Source organism: Solea solea, chromosome 12 (assembly GCF_958295425.1).
Source record: "Solea solea chromosome 12, fSolSol10.1, whole genome shotgun sequence".
Classification (NCBI taxonomy): domain Eukaryota; kingdom Metazoa; phylum Chordata; class Actinopteri; order Pleuronectiformes; family Soleidae; genus Solea; species Solea solea.
In genome coordinates, this window is record NC_081145.1 from 5,780,175 (window position 1) to 5,806,317 (window position 26,143).

A 26,143-nucleotide genomic window follows, 5' to 3' on the forward strand; every position below is an offset into this window, starting at 1 on the left:
TCAGGCACATGCAGCAGCAGCTTTATTTTAATGTCACTTTATTTTCTCACTTTATTTTTATTGTTTGGATATGAATGATCTCATTTTCACATCATCATCATATCGTGTGTCTTGTAAAAAAAGAAATAAAACTCATTCAAGTTTGGACATCAGTGTCAAACAGACTGTGACGCTTGTGTGAAGTCATGCATGCTGGTCATGTACGGACTGTGCTTTTTTATTTTGGCTTTTACTTTTTACTTTGTCCTGTTTTTTGTGACTTTTTTGTGTATAATGATTGTATGATATATAGAAAAACATGACAACCATCCGTCAGTTTGCTTTCATAAAAGTTCACCTCAAACATCTCTGTGAGGAAAATGACTGTGGAATAAAACAACTTGATTTATGCAAACATTGTGAAAGCAAACACTTTCATTTAGTCGCATTATCTGCACCTGTTCCCCTCATAAATGTACGGACTAAATTCATCACATGCGATCAACAAGTGGGAGTGGAGATATGATCATGCATGTTTGGAAACAAATAAGAAAAAGGGCAAATATGTCACGCAAAACTGTTGCAACACACCATCTTCTCTACTTCCCTGCATGTGTTTTCCTTTCAGTTGAGGAATTTAGCTTAGAGTTTAAGCAGATCCCGGTGGGTTTTGTTCGCCAAATAAACTGTGAAAAATTTAATTTAATGTTTTATAATAATAATAATAATCATCTTGCAGTCATATACATATATACATCCTTTGTGATGACGCCATTGTGTCTTTTTTATAAATGCAATATTGTCTGCACAGTTATCTAATTAACGGGGAAGATCGTGTTCACACTTTTAAAAATGGAATTTCATAAATATACCGTTCATCAATAAAACCATCATGAATGGAAACGAAAATGTTTCCTCCTCCTTTTTAGTTTTTGGATGCCGTTGTTATTGTTTTTTACTGTGTCTGAAACAGAAGGAAAATTGCAATTAAAACATCTGCTCATAAACATCTGGCTCTGATTGTCTAATGAAACTAATAATAATAATAATAATTATTATTATTATATTAATAACAACCGCAAGATCAAGTCCATGTCTGATGGGATTTGATTTATAAATCATTTTTCATTCATTTTATTCCTAAATATCACTCCGCACATCCGTTTAACGTCCGTTCTTGAATCGTCTTTTGTTTCTCATGAAATAAAAGGAGCCGCGTTAACCTGTTGCGCAATTTAAAGTCTTGAATTTCTCTCAAAAATCGTCTCGTAACTGCTTCATTTCCATCATCATGTTGGAAATGTTTCCCCCCCTCAGGCCCTGATCATGAGTGCGCTGCACGCAGGTGTCCTTAAAACATGTCCAGTTAATGATTGACGTGAGAGTAAACTTGCACTTTTCACTCGGCAGATATCCACTTGTTGAACGTCGTGTGTGGAAAGTTTCATTTTAAAAGTCGACCACAAACAAACAAAACAAACAAAAAAAACTAGATCAAATCTCACACGAGTCTACAATTTTAAATATGAGGTTTAAAATGAATGATTTCTTGCAGGTTTAAAAAAAACAAAACTATTATGACATATCATCAGATGCATGTTTTAGTGTTTTGTTTCTTTTCTTACTCCATTTTTTTTTGCTGTCATTGTGAAGTGTAAAGATTGAAAGGACTGAATGAGTGAGAGCCACAGGAAGTTGTGAGTTGTTGTGTAGTTGTGTAGTGAGTGTGAAGTCCTGCAGCCTCTGCTCTGGACAACAGTGCATCATATATATACACACAGCACAATGTTTGAGATAAAAGCTACACGTGCAGGTTATGTGTGAGCTGGTGTACAAGGTCACCACCACCACCATGCATGCTGCTGGAAACCTCTGTGTGTGTGTGTGTGTGTGTGTGTGTGTGTGTAGAGGAAGGATATTATATTTTTCTACTGCATGACCTTTGAGTGCTGGTGTTTTCTGTGTGTTTCTTTGCCTGAATGCATGTGGGTTACTTTAAAACGCACCACAGCGAGGACTTTATTTTCAATGAGTTGTGGAGACAAAGCCTGTGCAACAGTTTCTCTCTCACACACACACACACACACACACTCATCCAGCTCATCTTAAGCCCAGTGTTAGGGACAAGAAAGGAGCCTCTTATGCCTGCAGGAATGATTTTCCCTGTGATTAAAAGTGAGTGAGAGACAGAGACAGGAAAAGGGGGAGAGAGAGAGAGAGAGAGAGAGAGAGAGAGAGATGCTGGCTGCCTTCCTGCTCCTTTCAGATGATAAACGATCAGAGATGCATCCTAGCTGAGGGGAGAGGGCCTTTTAGTGAGCATGTGTCCACTAATTTATAGCCCTCCTATCTGATTAGGTCAGTACAGTGTGCTGTTTAATTACATTTGTGTTATAACCTAGAACTGGAGATGCTATACTTCTTTTTCGGCACCTCTTTTTTTTTCTCCTGTGGGGGAAAAAGAGGAGTCTCATCTGGTACCTGCTCATACATCAGTGATGTTAGAATTAGAATTAGTTTTTTTTTTTTTTACACACACACACACACACGCACCAATTAGTGATAGTGAATTTAACCTCTGCGTTTCACTTGTCTTTTTTCTTACATACCAGTAGTGAACACACACAAACACACACACACACAAGACGGGCGCAGGAACTGTGAGCAGCACTTAACTGCGCCCGGGGAGCAATGGGGATTTGATGCCTTGCTCAGGGGCACCACAGCCCCTGATTTAAACGGACGACCCTCTGATTAGAAAATCCAATTCATTTCCCCCTGGCCATGGGCTGCTCTTATACTATAGCCAAAAATATTATCACAATAATTAACGATTATGTTAATGATCGCAGTATATGTCGAATAATGAATTCATTTATTTTATTTTTTGCCGAGTAAAAGTTGCACAAACCAGTTAATTGTGTATATTTTTAAATGCCCTTTATAGACTTTATAACACATCTTAGGTGTTTGTATAAACATTATAATATCACAGTGTATAATATCGTTCTTGAGTGATAGTTCGGAGTCTGCTTTGTGTGACGCTTCACAGTGTTTGTGCTCTATTGGAGGAGGAGTGTGTGAATTACGCGGGATGCTTTATTCTTGTGTGAGTGCGTGTGTGTGTGTGTGCGTGTGTGTTGTGACTTGTAGACACACCAGCAGGCAGGAGGATTCACTACAGCACTGATTCACTTCCTGTGTTGAAGGAGGACAAAAGGCAAAAGGAAACAACATTTCAGCACTTCCTCCTCCTCCTCCTTTCTCATGCAGCACTCAAGCAGATTCACTGCCCTCTGCCTCATTTGTAAAGACTGAAGGAGTGTGTACGTGCGGTGTGTGTGTGTGCGCACACACCACGCGACGCCACATTATTAATCTCACCAGTATAGAGCTGTAATTCTATTCTCAGGCCCGGCATATTGACTTCTGCACTGTAATCATTTGCAGTCTGTCCAATGATTAGGTTATTAAAGATAATGTAGTTGTCTGCTGTCACAATATTGGACTCTTCTCTTTTAGGTCAAGTATGGGAAATCAGTCTGAGATTTATCAGTATTGACATTTGAATCATCATCATGTACTTCACTTTAATGCCTCAGAATTAATATGACAAAGGATGTGCACACTGTGGAGTCTCTGTGTGTGTGTGTGTGTGTGTGTGTGTGTGTGGAGGCTCGATAAGTCGCCAGCCTCGTGCTGCACTCTTACACTGGGATGGCAGAGCGTGTGTGTATATGTATGAGCTGTTTGAGAGTGAAGTTATTTTATCATGTCACAGTGATGCTTCTGTAATAGGGCAATTCATCCCTTCAACAATTATTTAATGGCAAAAGCTGTGGTTTAATTATTCTATTTTCATTCCTCGAAGTAATTGAAACATGTAACCCATGCATGTCAGAAACAGATATGCTGAAATTCCCGTGGCTGCAACAGGATACAGAGTTGTTTTGATTGGTGTTTGATGGCAGCGCTCAATCACACTGTGAAATGTATTACACAGTGAAAAATGAACAGAAATTTGACTTCTAATCAATGATATCGCAAATCAAACCGCAAGTGCCACGGCTGGCAGGAGAAAATCAGACATTTTCCCTCAAATTACTCAGAGCAATTCTATTTCTTCTGATGTAAAAAAAAAAAAAATGAAATTAATTTCAGATATGTTTAAAAACAACAATACTGTGTTTGCACGTACAATTTTAAGTATATAACATATCAAAAGTAAAATTTGGAGTGTGGTTCTGTCAGGAAAAATGTAACAAGAGACTGAATGTTCACTTAGTAAAACAACTGTGTGTGTGTGTGTGTGTGTGTGTGTGTGTGTGCATGTGCATCCACCATGACAAACACCCCTCAGGGTTAAAAACATATTCGCATTCAAAAGAGGAAACAATTTCAATCTCTTCCACTCAGTCGGCATCTGCATCACTCGCGCGATAAACATTTACATTTAAAGTGATTTAAATCAGCTGCATTCATGTTCCTCCGCACTCTGTCCATCATGTAGTCCTGCAGTGCCACAGCTCCTCTCCCTCCCTCCCTCCCTCCCTCCCTCCCGTTCCCTCCGTCTTCCAGTGTCCTGAGTTATGTGTCATTTATTTGAAACCCTAATAATTTAACTTGTCCCCCCCTCCTGATGCCGCTGTGCATGTGGTGAGAATGCAGCAGCTGTAAAAGAGGCTTCGTTCCACCACCTCCTGTTTCTCTCATTGGCTTTAGATAGTGATTCTTTCTCCATGTAAATAGACTCTACATGTAGAGTAGTGAGTGTAGAGGTAATGTCATTGTCTGGATGCAGTCCTCTAGTCCTGTGTTAAGATGAGATCACGTCAACATAAGCATATATACATACATATACATGTATATATATGTATATATATATATATATACATATATATGTATATATAATGTTGTCCTGTGTATGTTAGAACTCAAAATAAGTGATTAGCATTTGCTTGTATATTTGTATATGGAAGGTTCTTCACATTATACATAACTAAAGGGCGTCAGATGAAAGCTAATCATGATTTAATTATATGTGATCACAATATTGTGACTCGCAGATAAACACAGCTGAGGCTGTGTGGATGTTGTTGTGCAGAAAGTTGAGTTGCAGGGCACACACACACGAAAGTGTGCGCTAAAAAACAAATAACTGGCATCAGCTGATTGCTAATACGGTCGGCATTAATGTATGATTTTTTTGTCTAGAAGGTTATGTTTTTGATGACCTGTGTAATGTATACAATATGTGCAGTATACATATATATATATATATATATATATATATAGGGATGAGATGATCAGTGTTGGTTTAATCCTGCTGAAACTCACTGGAATGGATATCGGAAAAAGAAGAGATATTATCCGATACAATCCTAAACATTATGTAAACGGTTCATTAAGCACATGCTGTAAATCTATATATAACATGCTGTACACTGCAGTGCATACATGAAATGCAGATTGGAGAAAACGTTTAATGTCAGGTTGTTTAATGTCAGGTTAAATTTTAAATTGAAGTAAGGGGATTTTGTGTAGTGTTTGTTATTTACTCCGGCCAGTTTGAGTCTCTGCCAGGTTAAGCACTGCATGGGGTACCCCTGAGAAAAGTACCCAATCCCCATCTCCTAGAGAAGGACAGGCCATAAGAATTATTATTTTTTATAAACATATATTTTATCAAATTGAGGGGGAAAAAAAAATCATACATATTGGCTAACCAAAATTTGGCCTCATATATCGGCCATCAGAAGAACCCGTATGGGCCGACCTCTGGCATGTGTGCATGTTTGTGTAGCGCAGGGTGGAGCTGGAGCTGAGCCCGACCCCTGTGTGTTTTACCTGCATCTCAATGAAGCAAGAGGTGATTTACCCGTCTTCTCTCTCTCTCTCTAACTCTCTCTCTAACTCTCTCTCTCAGTCAGTCAAACAGACATTGATCTCTCTGTCAGGCAAGGTGACCCACAGTGTTGTTCAGCTCTTCCAAAGTCTCTCCTCTCGCTTTCATTTGTACCTGGGAAAGGCCTTGACCCTGCACACTGCTGCCATGTAGCAGCCCACTGCACGTGGACCTCACTTCCCCATGTATTCAACTTAATGTGTGTGTGTGTGTGTGTGGGGAGGGGTGTGTTTGTTTGACTTAGCAAGAGTGGGCACATGGGGACAAGTATATATATATATGTGTGTGTGTGTGTGTGTGTGTGTGCTATAGTCTACGTGCCTGTGCATACGTGCGTGCGACTGCTCCTATGTCTCGCCGGGTGTTTATCAAGCTCTCTGTTTGTGTTCACCTATAGGTGTGAGTCTGAAGCTGTAAATTCTCACACAGAGTGAGTACAGCAGGGAATCAGTCTGTCCATGTTGGTGACAGAGAGGGTTTTTCAGGTCTCTTCTCTCCTCTCCTCTCCTCTCCTCTCCTCTCCTCTCCTCTCCTCTCCTCTCTGCTGTAGGTCTCTCACTGGGAGCTCCCGCATAGCTGAATGGGTCAGAGTCCATTTGGCCCCAGTGTGAATCAGATTACATGGGAAATGAATGGTTCTCATTGTTGCTTAAAGATGGATTGGGGCGCATTAATATAGTTTGTCGCTCCTTCGCCTCACTTCACTCCACTGAAGCTCAGGAAATAAAGCTATTTGTGATGATTTGTCACCCGGGTCCTGAAACCGCGTTTCCTTTATCCACAGTCGTCCCAGACATGAGCTCACATATGCTGTGTTCACAGACATGTGTGATAATAACCTATGTTCACAGACACGTGTGATAATAACCTGTGTTCACAGACACGCGTGATAATAACCTGTGGGCACAGACAAGTGTGATAATAACCTATGTTCACAGACACGCGTGATAATAACCTGTGGGCACAGACAAGTGTGATAATAACCTATGTTCACAGACATGTGTGATAATAACCTATGTTCACAGACACGTGTGATAATAACCTATGTTCACAGACACGCGTGATAATAACCTGTGTTCACAGACACGCGTGATAATAACCTGTGTTCACAGACACGCGTGATAATAACCTGTGTTCACAGACATGTGTGATAATAACCTGTGTTCACAGACATGTGTGATAATAACCTATGTTCACAGACATGTGTGATAATAACCTGTGTTCACAGACACGTGTGATAATAACCTGTGTTCTCAGACACGTGTGATAATAACCTGTGTTCACAGACACGTGTGATAATAACCTGTGTTCACAGACATGTGTGATAATAACCTGTGCTCACAGACACGTGTGATAATAACCTGTGTTCACAGACACGTGTGATAATAACCTGTGTTCACAGACACGTGTGATAATAACCTGTGGTCACAGACACGTGTGATAATAACCTGTGTTCTCAGACACGTGTGATAATAACCTGTGTTCACAGACACGTGTGATAATAACCTATGTTCACAGACACGTGTGATAATAACCTATGTTCACAGACACGCGTGATAATAACCTGTGGTCACAGACACGTGTGATAATAACCTATGTTCACAGACATGTGTGATAATAACCTATGTTCACAGACACGTGTGATAATAACCTGTGTTCACAGACACGCGTGATAATAACCTGTGTTCACAGACACGTGTGATAATAACCTGTGGTCACAGACACGCGTGATAATAACCTGTGGTCACAGACACGTGTGATAATAACCTGTGGTCACAGACACGTGTGATAATAACCTGTGTTCACAGATACGTGTGATAATAACCTGTGGTCACAGACACGTGTGATAATAACCTGTGTTCACAGACACGTGTGATAATAACCTGTGTTCACAGACACGTGTGATAATAACCTGTGGTCACAGACACGTGTGATAATAACCTGTGTTCACAGACACGTGTGATAATAACCTGTGTTCACAGACACGTGTGATAATAACCTGTGTTCACAGACACGTGTGATAATAACCTGTGTTCACAGACACGTGTGATAATAACCTATGTTCACAGACACGTGTGATAATAACCTGTGTTCACAGACACGTGTGATAATAACCTGTGTTCACAGACACGTGTGATAATAACCTGTGTTCACAGACACGTGTGATAATAACCTATGTTCACAGACACGCGTGATAATAACCTGTGCTCACAGACACGTGTGATAATAACCTGTGTTCACAGACACGTGTGATAATAACCTGTGTTCACAGACACGTGTGATAATAACCTGTGTTCACAGACACGTGTGATAATAACCTGTGTTCACAGACACGTGTGATAATAACCTATGTTCACAGACACGTGTGATAATAACCTGTGGTCACAGACACGTGTGATAATAACCTGTGTTCATAGACACGTGTGATAATAACCTGTGTTCATAGACACGTGTGATAATAAACTGTGTTCACAGACACGTGTGATAATAACCTGTGTTCACAGACACGTGTGATAATAACCTATGTTCACAGACATGTGTGATAATAACCTATGTTCACAGACACGTGTGATAATAACCTGTGTTCACAGACACGCGTGATAATAACCTGTGTTCACAGACACGTGTGATAATAACCTGTGGTCACAGACACGCGTGATAATAACCTGTGGTCACAGACACGTGTGATAATAACCTGTGTTCACAGACACGTGTGATAATAACCTGTGTTCACAGACACGTGTGATAATAACCTATGTTCACAGACACGCGTGATAATAACCTGTGCTCACAGACACGTGTGATAATAACCTGTGTTCACAGACACGTGTGATAATAACCTGTGTTCACAGACACGTGTGATAATAACCTGTGTTCACAGACACGTGTGATAATAACCTATGTTCACAGACACGTGTGATAATAACCTGTGGTCACAGACACGTGTGATAATAACCTGTGTTCATAGACACGTGTGATAATAACCTGTGTTCATAGACACGTGTGATAATAAACTGTGTTCACAGACACGTGTGATAATAACCTGTGTTCACAGACACGTGTGATAATAACCTGTGTTCACAGACACGCGTGATAATAACCTGTGGTCACAGACACGTGTGATAATAACCTATGTTCACAGACATGTGTGATAATAACCTATGTTCACAGACACGTGTGATAATAACCTGTGTTCACAGACACGCGTGATAATAACCTGTGTTCACAGACACGTGTGATAATAACCTGTGGTCACAGACACGCGTGATAATAACCTGTGGTCACAGACACGTGTGATAATAACCTGTGGTCACAGACACGTGTGATAATAACCTGTGTTCACAGACACGTGTGATAATAACCTGTGGTCACAGACACGTGTGATAATAACCTGTGTTCACAGACACGTGTGATAATAACCTGTGTTCATAGACACGTGTGATAATAACCTGTGTTCATAGACACGTGTGATAATAAACTGTGTTCACAGACACGTGTGATAATAACCTGTGTTCACAGACACGTGTGATAATAACCTATGTTCACAGACATGTGTGATAATAACCTATGTTCACAGACACGTGTGATAATAACCTGTGTTCACAGACACGCGTGATAATAACCTGTGTTCACAGACACGTGTGATAATAACCTGTGGTCACAGACACGCGTGATAATAACCTGTGGTCACAGACACGTGTGATAATAACCTGTGTTCACAGACACGTGTGATAATAACCTGTGTTCACAGACACGTGTGATAATAACCTATGTTCACAGACACGCGTGATAATAACCTGTGCTCACAGACACGTGTGATAATAACCTGTGTTCACAGACACGTGTGATAATAACCTGTGTTCACAGACACGTGTGATAATAACCTGTGTTCACAGACACGTGTGATAATAACCTATGTTCACAGACACGTGTGATAATAACCTGTGGTCACAGACACGTGTGATAATAACCTGTGTTCATAGACACGTGTGATAATAACCTGTGTTCATAGACACGTGTGATAATAAACTGTGTTCACAGACACGTGTGATAATAACCTGTGTTCACAGACACGTGTGATAATAACCTGTGTTCACAGACACGCGTGATAATAACCTGTGGTCACAGACACGTGTGATAATAACCTATGTTCACAGACATGTGTGATAATAACCTATGTTCACAGACACGTGTGATAATAACCTGTGTTCACAGACACGCGTGATAATAACCTGTGTTCACAGACACGTGTGATAATAACCTGTGGTCACAGACACGCGTGATAATAACCTGTGGTCACAGACACGTGTGATAATAACCTGTGGTCACAGACACGTGTGATAATAACCTGTGTTCACAGACACGTGTGATAATAACCTGTGGTCACAGACACGTGTGATAATAACCTGTGTTCACAGACACGTGTGATAATAACCTGTGTTCACAGACACGTGTGATAATAACCTGTGGTCACAGACACGTGTGATAATAACCTGTGTTCACAGACACGTGTGATAATAACCTGTGTTCACAGACACGTGTGATAATAACCTGTGTTCACAGACACGTGTGATAATAACCTGTGTTCACAGACACGTGTGATAATAACCTGTGTTCACAGACACGTGTGATAATAACCTATGTTCACAGACACGCGTGATAATAACCTGTGCTCACAGACACGCGTGATAATAACCTGTGTTCACAGACACGTGTGATAATAACCTGTGTTCACAGACACGTGTGATAATAACCTGTGTTCACAGACACGTGTGATAATAACCTGTGTTCACAGACACGTGTGATAATAACCTATGTTCACAGACACGTGTGATAATAACCTGTGGTCACAGACACGTGTGATAATAACCTGTGTTCATAGACACGTGTGATAATAACCTGTGTTCATAGACACGTGTGATAATAAACTGTGTTCACAGACACGTGTGATAATAACCTGTGTTCACAGACACGTGTGATAATAACCTGTGTTCACAGACACGCGTGATAATAACCTTATTGCGATGGGTTTTTAGTTGATTTCAAATTATGTGTGCGTGTGCATGTGTGTGTGTGTGTGTGTGTGTGTGTGTGAGTGAGAGAGAGGGAGAGACACACACAGAGCTTGTTTATGTGTTGGAAATTGAGCTGCATAAAATAAAATATATGTTAAAAAAAGAGCAGAACTCTAAACATGATATAAATTTCTGATACGTAATTTTGTCAAATTTATTTGATTGAAATTTGGTTTATTCTTGTTTCTGTATTATTATTATTATTATGTGTTGTTTCTGTTTCCTCATTTCAGTTATACCAAAATACAAAATTGGTTGATTGCATATCACAAATTCAGCTACGATATATTTTTTCAGTATTTCAGAAAACCATAATTGATTAGATATTCACATAGATGAAAAAAATTCTAACCTCTCATTATCATGTGATCTTTTCTACATCTATACATCTGAAAACACCGCACGTCACTTTCCCGTAATTACAGTGTGGACCTTTTAAACACAAGCAGGGATTCTGTGCGTTTAAAAGTTAACGTTTTCCTCTCTGTCTTTTGTAGGACGTCGAGAAAATTCCTCCATCTGTGATGGAGAGCTGTGATCTCTCTGTCCCACCGCCCTGGAGTCTGAGGTAAGTCACAGCGTTCAGTCACTCAAACACTCGCGGCAACTGTCTATACACTCTCACTGTTGAGCTTTATGTATATATATATATATATAATATGAAATTGAAATAAATAATAATATCAATGATGCAGTAGTTTGCTATGGATGCACCAAAAACCACAGCGAGAGAGTCTTCATGAATATTCTCCACTTTCATATTCATCCAGATTTATAAATGGTCGCTTTTTATTTAAAAAAAGAGGAAGGTTTATGTCCAACCTAAAACGAACAAAAAAGTATTGATTATGTCAGATTGTATAGTCATTTGTAAATAGTATAAAAATAAGTATTTCATTCAAATGTTCCTAAAGCTTCTTTCTTTCTTTGTGACGGATTCCTTAAATCTGTATCTCCAAAACATCCTGATACTTTTAATGTGAGAAGAAATGAGACAAATGCTGTAGTTTAAGACCTCAGCATCATGTGAGGTGCTTTCTTTCCTTTTCTCCAGAGTGAAATTGAAACCACAAACCGTTTGTGACCGTGTGATTTTGAAAAGAAGGGAAACCCATTTTGTTTAAATGTTTAAATTGAGAACAATGAACTTGTTCCTTTGTGGCTTCTTACATTTACTGTGTGTGACGTGGTGTAGTTCTCTGTTGTGTGAGCTCTGACAGTGTCGCCTGAATGACAGGACAGTGACATGAATGGGACGAGGTCCACAAAACCTTTGACCTCTGTCCTCAGCTGCCCCTGACGGGTTTTTTCTCTCTCTCTGTGGAGACAAACACTGCACATTATTTTTTATTTTTTTTTGCCTGACACACACACACACACACACACACACACATGGATAGATTGCAGAGGGTGGTGGGGGACGATGGGGTGCATGAGGGAATGTGAGGGAAGCTAGTTTGAGTTTGGAAATGGAGAAAAGGGCGGGGGGGGGGGGGGGCAGGAACCATGGGGAAATAATAGTGGAGGTGTCGAGGGATGGTGTAAAGGAAGGAACCTGGATTTAAATGCAGACTGCGAGGAGATGAGGGAAGGAATGAAGGAAGGACGGAAGGGATGGTGAGAGGGCGGGAGGGCTCCTGGCCGTGGCTGCAGACAGACAGACAGACAGGCAGGGTAACCAGAGGCAGGCGGTGACCTTCCCTGCTGCTGCTGCTGCTGCTGCTGCTGCTTGTACTGCTGCTGCTGCTGCAGGATCGAAGTCTTTATTTAAAGGCTTGGTCAATTCTTGGTGCTGCTGAGGTATCAGCCTTGCAGCCAGGCGACTCATCAGCACTGTAATACAACTCTCCATCCCTCCACACACACACACACACACACAGGACAGGACACTCTCTGGACACCGTACAGTCAAGAGGCTGGACAGAGGAAAGCACAGCATCAGCACCGGCTAATTTTACGGCGCAGCAGACAGAATGCTGTGCTCTCTTTGTGTGCTCAGCACTGTGGAGCACATGCTTGATTTTCTTGCATCTCATGTGCTCTTCATCACCGTCTGTTTCTGTTTTCACTGTTTATACTAATTATATTAATTATATTATAAAGTGACAGTCTGCCACATATTAGACGTGGCTGTATCGGCGGCTTGTGGATGGAGGAGGTGAAGGAGTTAAGGATGACAGAATGCAGGCTGCTAAGGTTGCACGTGTCTATGAGAGAGAGAGAGAGAGAGAGAGAGAGAGCAATCCTCTCTCTCTCTCTCTCTCTCTCTCTCTCTCTCTCTCTCTCTCTCATGGCTGCAGCATTAGGACACCTGCATGCTTCAGCACTTTCTGGCTGTCAGAAGCTCTGAGGTCACAAGCAGGAGAGCAGAGAGAGAGAGAGAGAGAGAGAGAGAGAGAGAGAGTGCATTAGAGGGAGCTACAGAGTCTCTAAACATCCGCCCTCCACCAGCCCTCCCCTCTTACCTCCCACTACCACATCCCACACTTTTCCGTCTTTCTCCCAAAATTCTCCTGTCGTCTTCCCCTCATGGTGATGTGGGGTGAATCTGATGTGAGGTACCTCATTTTTTTCTCCTGTCTCTTACGGGCGGGGCTAAAACTCCAATCTGGGTCCAAGTCGAGAGCCAGAGTGGATCAATTACTACAATAAAGTTAAGAAGAAACCAAGTTTTATAGATTAAATGAGCAAATGAGGGATCACATTTGAAAATAAAGATGTGATTTCATGATATGTATTAGTAAATGGATACTCTGCCTCTGTGTAGAATTGTGACGGTGCAACTTTTTTTCATAAGATAAGATTAATTGATTTCATGGGAACAAGCCTCAGAACGGCTTCATGTCAATAATGGACTACTGTTTCAAAGTTAAATACATATCAAATGAAGAACTGACAAAGAAAACACAAGTAGCAGCTCAATATTGTTTAGATTTATGAATTATTTTCCAGTAGATTAATACATATATCTGCCTAAATTTCCTCTGCTCTAGTTCAGAAGGACAGCACAGCCCTCTAGTCGCTCTATCTCAGATTCCATCCAATAGTTGTCTATAGATTCTATGGAAAGAAAACATTGAGAACAACACAATGATGGAATGAGATAAGTGTGGCCATGACGTTATGCTTAGAGTGGAGGAGGAGATCAGAGACATGAGTGCAAAAGTACACCTGCTGAAGTCAATATGTACAAAACTGAAGGTCCTGCTGTGCTGTGTTTATGTTATTTTGCAGGTTGCCTTTAATTCAAAGAATGTGTATTAAAGCATCAGGATGTTAGTGTTAGTGGATCAACAGTCATTTACTTGAAAAACCTGGATGGAAATAATATTACGATGAAAATATTACGACACATTAGAGCATCACACCAGCTGCTTTTTCCAAATATCATTGCAAAGTTTCTCCAGATATTATTACATTACAATCTTTCAAATAGGAATAGATTACCTACAATGGAAAAAAAAATTTATATGAGAAGAATTAACAAAAAGATACTGTATCTTGTGTATTTCTCCCAAATTGAGCCCAATTTATCAATAAAAAGAGGAAGAAATCAAACATTATTGACATCAAACTTACCAAATCACAGAAAAGAGCGATGCTCCCCAGTTTCATTCAGTCCATATGGTTCAGTAGTATTTAATTCATGAATTGCTCATTTCTGAACAGATGTTTGATTATAGATTCCCCCTCTTGGTTTGGGAAGCACCTGGAAGATATTTGGCTGTGCACGGCGAGCTCTCACTTCCGTTTCATGTGTATTTAACTTTGGTGCAATTCAACCTTTGTGACGTTATTCTACGATTAATCAATTCACTTTATATTTTAAAAATAACCCCCTCAGTCACGTCATCCTGGTGTCAGGCCTGGACAGCGAGCAGGTCAAGTTTTTATCATCCTGTTTAAATCTCTGCACACGTGCACATCAACACCTGAAACCTTCCACATTCCAAAATGACAATCAATATTTTAGCTTTAAATATGGCTGACAGACAGTTAAAAGTAAGATGACTGAATAAGTGTACGGTGTTTTTTGCAGGTTAATCACGTTGAAGATAAAATTTAATGAGAACATTTTCACTGTCTCAGGAAACATTTGCTACATTTTTATCACATTCAATAAAACAGTGTTATCCTGATGTTGAAACAAAATTGAGAGTATAATATACATTTCAGTGCTTATAATTCAAAACACTGCTGCTGTGTTGGACTATTCTGCAAAGCCCAGAATGTGCTCCATCCCCAGTTTGACACACTTCACTATCCTTGACTGCCAGGGATATATATATAACTTCCAGCTGCCCAGTGTTACACTCACTGCGCCCGCTGCTGCCGCTGCTGCCGTCTTGATAGTGACACAGACATCATTTCTCCATCCACAAAATCCAAATGACAGGCAGAATATGAACAGGATGTCTGCTCATTATCTGAATCTGAAAAGAGAAGAGGAAAGTAAAAAAAAAAGAAAAAAAAGACTGTGTTAAAATAACCAAAGGGGGATAAAAGAAAAAAAAAACTTCTCTGCAGTTGTAAAGATACACAAACTGTAGACGTGGATTGTTTTTAAAAATGCATTTTTATTCTCCAAATTACTGAGAAGATTATACTTGGCAAGAGCCTTGAGCCAAACCTCAAAACATCAACCAGCTCCTCTTTGGAACTTGTGATAATATACCAATTATCTCTGATGTTATGGTTATTTAAGCCTGAATTGTGTTGTTTTATTCAATCATAATTAGTTGCAGAGCTGTTAGCAGAGTGTGTGCATGTGTGTGTGTGTGTGTGTGTGTGTGTGTGTGTGTGCTTGTATGTACATCTTTGTGAGGACCATCTTGACTTATCAACCATAGAAAATGAGGACATTTTGGCTCATCCTCACTTTCTGTCACACCTGAGAATGTCTGTTTATGCGTTAAAGACACAATATGTAACATTGTAACACAGCTTAAAAACAATCTATTCAAGGTAACACCCTGTTCACCTTCTAAATGATGTCATCCACTTATTACGTCTGCGTCAAACCACCTATAAGACAGAAAGGACCTGTCCAGTACACCTAGTTAGCCAGTGTGTTGTTGTTTGTTGTCTGATTTGATTGTGTGTATCTGTCACTAATGTATCACGACGACTCATTGTTGTTTGCTGCGTGTTCTGCCGCTGAAGCTCTCCCTGTGGAATGTGAACCCACAAAAGAACTAAATTAGACCAAAACTCCTCTAATGTCAGCAATCTAGGTGTTTTGTTAGGTTAAGGGTAAGGGTTAGGCATTTAGTTGTGATGGTTAAGGTTTGGGTACGGGGCTATAGGGGATGTTTTGAGTGTGTGGTCCAGGTGTCACTCATGTGTTGTGGGGATCTGCTCACACAGTCACATTATGGGACTTGTTTTTCTTACTGGGACAAAAACAAGTCCCCATAACACAAATGATTACATTTTAATGTGAGGAGGGTTCGGTCAGTAGTAGTTATGGTTCAGGTTAGAGTAAGTCTCCAGGAAATAAATGTAAGTTAATGTGATGTCCTCTTAAGTCATGGAAACCAGACTGTGTGTGTGTGTGTGTGTGTGTGTGTGTGTGTGTGTGTGTGTTGTCCTCAGGTAGTGACTGTGTTCACAGCGGGATTGTGAGAGAAACTTGTGATCTTGTGGTTATTGTGATATAATGTATTTCCCCTGAATCACCGCAGCCAGCAGCCCGGGGCCTTCCTCTCGCCTGCAGCCTCCTCCTCTTCACACACTCTCTCTCTCACACACACACACACCCACACACACACACAGAGACACACACACACACTCCGTCATTCCCCTCGTGTCATCATCCTCTCTCCTCTCTCTTCCCCGCGGTGACTGCCCACTGCTAGCTGCTTAGCATTGCACCCGGCGTCTAATTGAATTCCAACACGCCGGCGTTAGCTCCTGATGCTACGCAGATGTTAACACGGCACAATGCTAACAGTCCTCAGGATGTGTTTCAACACCCTGCTCTCCTAAAGAGAAAATTCGTGCTATGCAACACATGATTTATTCAAAGCTCCAAACTACGTCTCCTGTATCCCCTGAAGGATCGTCTTTTATAGCTATCAGCAAATCAGCACTTCACACACACACACACACACACACACACACAGACACACACACACACAGACAGAATGTGTGTGTTTCCTCTGCTTCTACTGAAGTTTATCCATCGTCTCGTATATAAATGTGTCTGCTCGTCTCTCAGCATCCATATTGCTGCTGATGCTGTCCGTCCTCCCTCCCTGACACCCTCACTTTTATTCCCTGGCTCTCAAACACTGGCTCTGGGCTTTAATGGCACATATTTCCTGGGCCCCGGCTGAAACGGGATGCATCTTCTCCTTGTTAGCTTGATAAATAACCAGGCAGCCGAGAAAGTGCTGATTTTTAGCTTTCAGCCTCTATTTTCTGCTGGATGACATTAATTTTAAGTGCTGAGAAGGAGCTAACTAATACAGACAAATAAATAAGGAGGCGGGAGGCAAAGGTGCAGAGGTGCCGGAGTCACTCTGCTGTCGCATCTGTTTAGAAACAGGCATTCATGTATGCAATATGCAAACCAGCAGAAATATACAATACACATGAGTTTGGCAAAGGACACACACACATTTTTGTTTCCCTTTTTTGTCCATAATGTAAAGTCATCATGTGCCATAATTACTGCGACTTCAGCAGAGGTCAAATGTTTACCAGGTTGCAGGTAAAGTCAGGCACTAAGTCAGACTCTTTGTGTCTGTCCCTCATCTGTCTTCAGTCTGAACCCTGTGTCCAACCCTATGTCCAACCCTGTGTCTCATGAGAGCAGATTAGTGTGGAAGAAACGCTGCATTTGTATTTGAGCTACAATTTAAAAGGAGATGAAGTAAAAGTGATTAAGAAAAAGAAAGAAAGAAAAGAAACATAAAGTGGAGGCACTGATATCTCAATATAAATGACACAAAATTACAGCTGAGTCGTATTCATTTTGGATTTGTTTATGTGCAGAGTTTGTCTGCCAGTGCCATAATTGCTTGTGTCTATGCAGCGACAGCAGGTTTGTCATTTTATTTCTCATTCATTCATTCATTCATTGTCTAATACTTAATTACTTAATCCTTCACATGAGCCAATCCCAGCTGGCATAAGGCGAAAGGCGGGGTTCACTCTGGACAGGTGGACAGTCCATCTCAGGGCAAACACACAGGGACAGTCCAGTGTGTCCAGTTAACCTCTGCATGTTTCTGGACTGTGGGAGGAAACTGGAAAACCCGGAGAAAACCCAAGAGCATGGAACATGCACACTCCACACAGAAAGGCCCTCAGGCTCCACCTTCTTGTTGTGAGGCAAGAGTGCTAGCCACTATGTCACCATGTGGATCTTATATTCAAGGGTTAAAAAAAAAGACGAGAGGCAAAAGAGAGTAGAGACAATTGTTGTCCCATTGTGATTTTTTTCCCCATTAGTTTAGTTTAATTAGGTTTTATTTATTCATTCTTACTCTCACTCTCTCATGCGACTTTGGGTCAACGCGGCTCAAGAGCACGAGGACTGTGAATCTGCTTTTATGAGTCAGAACAAAATTACACAAAACGTCGCCACTGGACACATCTTTACTGCACACTGTAAAACACACACACACACACACACACACACACACACACACTGTTCACGGTTAAATGCTGTTGTTTGATTACTTCACATCAAAAGACGTATTTTCTTCCACGTGTTCACATTCTGTGTTTTTATGCACAAATCCATTCAGCCTATATATATATATATATATATATATATATATACGTATATATATATACATATATACGTATATATATATACATATATACGTATATATATATATATATATACATATATATATATATATGTATATATATATATATACACGTGCACACACCCACACCCACACACACACATACATACAGTACCTCTGTTGTGTGTATAACACAATACAATGAAGTGGCTTTGGCGGAGACACCTCATACATTATTTTAACAATGTATAGTGCGGTGAATAAAAAGGTCAGTGGTTGAGAACTGGCTCCATGTAACAATAAGATGCATGAAGTGAGCACTGCAGGCCCTTCAGTCAGCATCCTGCCACTGAACGCTGTGGAAACACGTGTGAGCTGGAGGGTGATAGATTCCACCGTGGGCAGCTTGTGCGTGTGTCTGTGTGTTTGTGTGTATTTATACAGTTTTTATGGTTCTACTGCTGTGAAACGCCTCATAACAATAGATTTACCTGGTCTATCATTATTGATTGTACATTTTTTCCCTCCCCATTTTGTCCTTAGTCTCACTTTGATAGATGCCGTTTTTTAAACTGCATCATGTGCTGAGATTTGTTTTTATTATTTTTATTTTTGGTTTTAAAGCACTGCTGGTTTTTTTTGGACCGGTTCTATTTCCGTCACCGTCCGAAACACATTGCGGATACAAGTGCAAGCGGCGCGTGTTTCATTCCTGCAAGGCATGGTTTAATTTTCCCTGTGTATTTATCACACGCTGTCAAGTTGCGGTCACATGACCACATGAACCACTGCCAGCAATTAAGGCTGATAAATCACTCATTTACAGGAAGAGAAGGAAGGACGCAGGCTGGCAAAGAGGAAACCAGAGAGTGATAAGAGCGAGAGCGAGACACGGATAATGACTAACCAGGACTCCTTCACACAGATTTGAGTCTTTGCTTCTTTTTGAAACATGATGTTGAATGTTATTGTGTTTGGGCAGTGTAGTATGAACTGTTGCCAGTGAGGCTCATTGACTCGCACAGGCAGAGACAAAGAGACAGATGGTAGTCGTTTGTGTGCTTTACTGTGATTGTGACCTGACTGCACCGCTTTATTTACTGTTGGAGCTGTGTGTGTGAGTTCATGTGTGCAGCCGTGTGCAGGCTCCTACCAGCAAATGCATTTGTGTCAAGACAGAGACAGAGATGCACAGACAACACGTACACAACCATCACACATATCTCTCTCTCTCTCTCTTTTTACGCTTTCGTTCCCTCTCTCTTTCTGGTTCCTGTCGATGAATTTCCTCTCAGTCTAAACAGAAGAGCAAACACACTCACGGCTCTGCGTGCAGCTCCTCCAGTCAGCAAACAGTGCTGGAAATAAACTACTGTATGCCTTATTTTTGTCAATGTTACCAAACAGAATGCAAATTCCTCTTGGACAACTGTGAGTCTCAGCTGCCGACCACACAAACGTCTCTGAGGTCCAGCGATGTGACGGAGGATTAACCTGTGCAGTAATCACAAGAATTTAATCTAAAAAAAAAAACATGTTAAAATAATCTGTATTGCAAGGTCCTTAACCCTGAGGACACAGAGCATTCTGGCTGCTTTTTGCCATTACTATGTTAAAACCTACAGTATATATTTATTTAATTTTCACCAAATATATAAACACACCTGAGCAGAAAGTACTCAAAATGTTTAAAATCGGATTGAATTTGTGAAATTTGGAAATATGTCACAGTTCAAAGTTCACGTGGCTCGTTTTTATGAACACAAAGAAAATAAAAACAGTCTAATTTTATGACTCTATGACAGTTATTGGTAATTTATGTCACTACTGAAAATGCAATATAAAAACAATAGCTTTGACCCAACAACACATAAGAAGACGAAAAAAATACGCATTTTTAAATCCTGAATATGTGACTTATAAACACACCCCGCCAGGATGTCCATATAAGGAGTCGTGTATTATTCCCACGGCAAATTACCATGAGGGCACCTGCGGCACAGACCCGTGCCGTGTGAGCACGAAGGGTTAATAGAATCAGTCAAAGTGCCTCAGGGATTATGTTTCAGAACCTGATTGAACTGGTTCTTAAAGGCTCCCATGCAAGGATGGTTCTTTGTGGGACTATGGTTGTTTCTTGAAGGACCGGATAAGGTTGTTTAACCAAAAGATTAAGAGTTTTTTTGAATTAAAGGGGGACCCACTGGGCCCCGGTGGGGCAGGCAGCACTAGGACAAAGTGTAACGTGGGCCAAAGGCAGCCCGGCCCGGGGGACTGGATTTCATGTGGACACCCAAAGGACACAAAGTTGCAAAGGCATCACTTTCCTTCACCACAAAGACCCTCTAGAAACGATCCATTTTTTAAATTCATATTGTGCTTTGGAGGCCACATATCAATGGCAGCATATCAATGTTTTTACCACTCGAGAGGGTCATTTACTGTGTGTCGTGTGACTCGAGAGGGCACTTTAGTGGACAGTGTTTTTGCCCATTTTTGTCCATGCACACCACTGCTCAACGTGTTCCCCCCAGGGTGTGCATAGGTTACATCAGAGGATTTGTTTTTAAGGTTTATAGGTAGGAGCCACTGTGATATTTAATATCGGAATGTGTCTGATATTACTGGATCAAATATTGCTAAATGAAAAACAGATGATTGGAACTTTGTAAACAACTCTGTTTTGGACTGATGATAGTAACGGTGGTATCGACATTGGACATGAAAACAGTGGCATCGAGCCGCTCCCGTGTGTTTCCGCAGCTCAGGTCGGCGCTCTGCACAGACTCTGCTGCTCACTCACTGGAAAACGCTTGGGAAAATGCGCTGGAAGAAGACATGGAGAGAAGAAGAGGAGAGGAGTGGGGGAGGTGAGGAGGGCCTGCGGTTTCCTCTCCTCTTGTGTGAGCTCTTGTTCACTGAAGACGGCGCTCGCTAACCGACTAAAGGTTTCTTCACAATGAGACCAAGTACACGAGCTGAGCTCCTCAGGTTTCCTGCTGCTGAATGTGTGTAACAACAAAACGTCGTGAATCATCTGTGACGTGTTTCACGCTCTTATTTAAGGAGTTACACTTCTTTGCTGTATTTTAAATTGATTGCTGCTTTCTAAATCTTTTGCCAGTGTGTGTGTGTGTGTGTGTGTGTTATCGTTTTACCAGTGCGATAATTATAAAATCCTGTGAAAGGTGCAGCTTTATTCTGCAGAGCGAGATAGATTGTGTACATATTAACTACACTAGAGTATGAAGTGAACACTCTTTCATTTACACAGTCTCGCTGATATTTGCTGTGTGTTGGCTGAGTAGGGTATTAGTTTTAAGATTTGGTTTCACATTATTTACTTGTTATTTTGTGCCTTATAAATTGTGAGTATGAATGGAAGAGCCTTTTTTTATATATTGTTTTGGTTTTTATTCCCAGTAAGGCAAGATGAGATTGTTGGTTGCTTAACTTGGAGGAAAGGCACTGTGTTTGCTGATGTTGTTACATTTAATCTTCATCTGCATAAAAAGGTGGTTTAGTGCAGTGAATTGTATGTTTTAGTTCACAAAATAATCACAGAACAAATTGTTTATTTTTTGTAACTTTGGAGAATCATCGTAACCAGCAATTAAGCAGCAATCGGTGAGGCAAGAAGTTCACTACAGTTAATATCAGAAATTATTATTATGTTTTTATTAATTAACAAGTCAGTATTTAAGATTTTGGAAACGTCTCTTACTGCACAATCATCTAAATGTCATTTGACAGGTTTGTTTGTAGTAGTATTTAAAGTAGTAGTCATTGTAGTGGTAGTATATTTTGTTGTTGTTTCTTTACAACCTTTAGAGGGAGGTTGAACCTGAACACACTCTCTCTCTCTCTCTCTCCCTCTCTCTCTCTCTCTCACGCACACACATATACTGTGGTTCAAGGTTGAAACACAGTCTGAGAAAGAAAAGGTGATTTCAGACGTTTGGACCTCGCTGTAACATCCTGCCTTCACTGACTGAGGAGGAGGAGGAGGAGGAGGAGAAAGAGAGCTGCACATACAGCACACATGTCCTCACCTCACTAAGAAAAACAACAGTGAACTCATATAATTCTCGTCGAAAGGAAGATGCCGTTCTTTTCCACAGATGAATTATTTTTAATTGTCCATCATCAATGAGGACGCTTGTATACATTGTCAATTATCCACATTTAATGTTGTCCTTCAGCAACTTCAGCGGCTTGAGACCCAACATACTACATACTACTACTGCTATGGATTATAATGATCCTAATAACAATAATCATCATCATCATCATAATAATAACAGTGTAAAAATCAATACAATTAAGTGTGCCACGTTTGTAATTAGGAAAAAAGCACATTTAAAAATCCACTTGCTAACACACACACACACACACACACAGTTCTGTACTGCATATTTAATGTGGCTTTATCTAGAGCAAATTAAAGGGCCTGTAAAAAGTGGAATACTATTAGCGTCAGACCACCTGGGGTGAACATCTGCAGCCTCACACTGCAGCCCGAGCATACATCACTGTTTCTCTTCTCGCTGTTCATGCACACACACACACGCACACACACGTGCACGTGCACACACACACTCTTGCACAGCTATCCTCTTAAGGACTTTTTTTAACCAGTTAATGCCTAACCCTAACCTTAACCTAACCACAATTATCAGTTCTTTAGAAATGAGGATCTGCCTCACTGGGACCAGGTCCCCATGAGGACTACTGGTCCTGACAAGGTCAGAAGAAAAGGTCCTAAACATGTAGCAAATACAAGTACACACACACACACACACATAGACAGATTTGCATGTGTCTTGTCTTATCGACATATGCACAGTCTTCCATTCCAGCGATTGGGGGGGGTTACGAGTGGTTATTAAATATGCCAGGTCAAAGGTCAAGTACGGGTTCTGCTCCGTTGGTGGCCCAGAGGTCAGATGTGAGCAGGTCATTGTGAGGAGACAAGATAATGACACAGTTGACTGCTTAATCAGAGTTCAGCTGTTTATTAAAAAGTAAAAAAAATCAGTAAATGTTGATGTGTGCACCTTCTACACGCGAAGCCTTTTTATTTGTTTAATTTCCCGTTCGACTCCTCTCTGAATAATTCCATGTTCTTCTCATGTTCTATTAGGACTCTTCTTCCTCACGTCTCTGTGAGAACACTGTTTGTTCATCTTCAAAGTGAAAAGCTAAAACAGGGCGATCATTGCAACTTAATTACCACAAATCCCTTTTGTGAATTTGCGCTGGTGTGTGTTTACATGCAGGGATTTTGCCAGATGCTGCATTTTTTTCTTCTCCGTCCTCTCATGTGAGCACTTGAGTGAATCTCTTTACAGCCATGCATTGTGTAGTATATGCCTAATTTTTTGTGAGTGTGTGTGTGTGTGCATTTATGTGCATGCATACGCGTGTGTGTGTGTGTGTGTGTGTGTAGATGAAGTTGCAGTGGGGTTTATTTAAATAGATAAGAACATGTTTTATTCCCAATCAGAGGAATCTCCTGTCGCATCTCAGTCTCTTCATAATAACCCCCAGCATCGCTCCACATCCCCCTGACACTCACACACACACACACAGAGTGAATATCACATACGCTGCAATTTCCCTGTCTCTCGAGGGTAAAAGGCTTTGATAAGTGAAAATAAATACTTTTCTTCATATAAGAAACAGAGGGCGAGAGAAGAAAGCGGTAAAAGTGGCAGGAAGTCTCTGACAGTTTGATGTTTCGATACAATTATATGAGAATAAACACACGTCCATTTAGGGCTGAACTATTAATCAAAAATATAAAACTACACTATTGTTTTAAATCTCAAAGACTTGTGATTTAATTCTTCTATTTTTTTGACCGTTCCATCTTCACTGTTACTCATATCCTTTATTATAAATGGGGAGTAAATGATGCTGTTTGTTGCTCCATCATCTGCTTTAAGTCTCTTTCACTATTGATTAAAAATCTTGACTCAAAAAATAGCAAATAAAATCACAATTAGATAATGAAAAAGAACATAAATTTTAGAATTTAACAGCTAATGGTTGCAAATTGGAAATTATCCGATGTCACTTGCATCAAGGTTGCCATTCTTTACCATCATGTAATATTGAAGAAGGTCTGAAACTAGTAATTAAGACAATTAACTATTCAGTAAAATGTTTATTTGTGTTATAAATCAAGTGAAAAGGCTAATTTTTCCCATAAATTCCATTCAAACTGAGTTTGTTTGGAGTTTTTTTGCACTCAGCAGAGTCGCCTCCTTATTGCTCCTCAGTATATTCTTACTTCGGGGTTGGCCTCAGGCAGGATACAGAAAGACTATGGCATTTTCTTCTATACGGTCTACGCCTGTAACTCTGCAGTTTAGTGGTAAAACACAGGTCCATCCTCAGTTATTGAGGAAGAGGATAGTGACTCACAGATGTGAGAGGAGCGACATAGTAAGCAGCCTGAGGCCGACATGTTAACTGAGTTACAGTTAGAGAGAGAGAGGGAAGAAAAAACAGCACACATGATTTAGAGCAAACAGGTTCTCCCTCCTCATCCGTCTGTTTCTCTGACTGCAAGGTCACGTAGGAGCCTCCCCCTCTCCCTCTCGCTCCTTCTGTCTCTCTCTCCACCTTTGTTTGCCTCTGCTCCTACGGACCTCATTTCATTCAACACTCCCAAACCTCCGACAGCTCCATAACTATAACTCTCTCCTCCCCATCCTCTGCTGCTCTCTTCTCTTCATCCACGGCTAAATGACTCTGTCAGAAATAAAGAGCACTTATCTTATCTACTGCCTCCACTCTGCTGTCTCTGTTCCTGCCACCGTCACACACACACACACAAACACACGTGCACAAAAAAAAAATTATTTATGGAGAAATTTTAACAGAAAAAAAAAAAAGTACATACATCACATTTATGGACTTGGATCTTATGGTTATTGTTGCATTTACAATAAGTGGCTTTACGGTTCACAGTGTTCCAAACTAACAGGTGGACAGACAGAGGACAGAGGACAGGTGTCCACGCTTTCTCTTCTGTCCCAGCTACAGCCCGACTTCCTCTTCCCTTCCTGTTCCTGCCATCCTCTTCTCCCGTGGTGTGGAGAGAAGAGGATCTGCAGCTATCCACTGCCTGCGGAGGGTTTACTGTGTGTGTGTGTGTGTGTGTGTGTGTGTGTGTGTGTGCCACCTACTGTGTGCTCAGCAGGGGGCCACAGAGGGATGAGAGGAAAATAAAGAAGGATGAGGAGGTGGGAAGGAGTGTGTAAAGGAGACAACTCTCAGCAAGAACGCACATGTTCACGCTCGCACACACACACACACACACACACACAGTCATCTACTAGGCCTTACTAAACACTCCATCACTCATAGTCATGTTACAGAGTGCGACACAGACACAGATTCTGATCAGCATGTAT

The 26,143-nt window shown here is 40.8% G+C and overlaps 1 protein-coding gene across 1 annotated transcript in view; it reads left to right on the forward strand.

Moving 5' to 3' along the window:
- Window positions 1-26,143, forward strand: part of LOC131469880 (transcription factor Maf) — a 66,558-nt gene that overhangs the window by 1,873 nt on the left and 38,542 nt on the right. Inside the window, exon 2 of the mRNA XM_058645289.1 lies at window positions 11,457-11,527. Coding sequence (XP_058501272.1) covers window positions 11,457-11,484 — 28 coding nt within the window. The 3' untranslated portion in view covers window positions 11,485-11,527. The remainder of the gene's footprint in view (window positions 1-11,456; window positions 11,528-26,143) is intronic.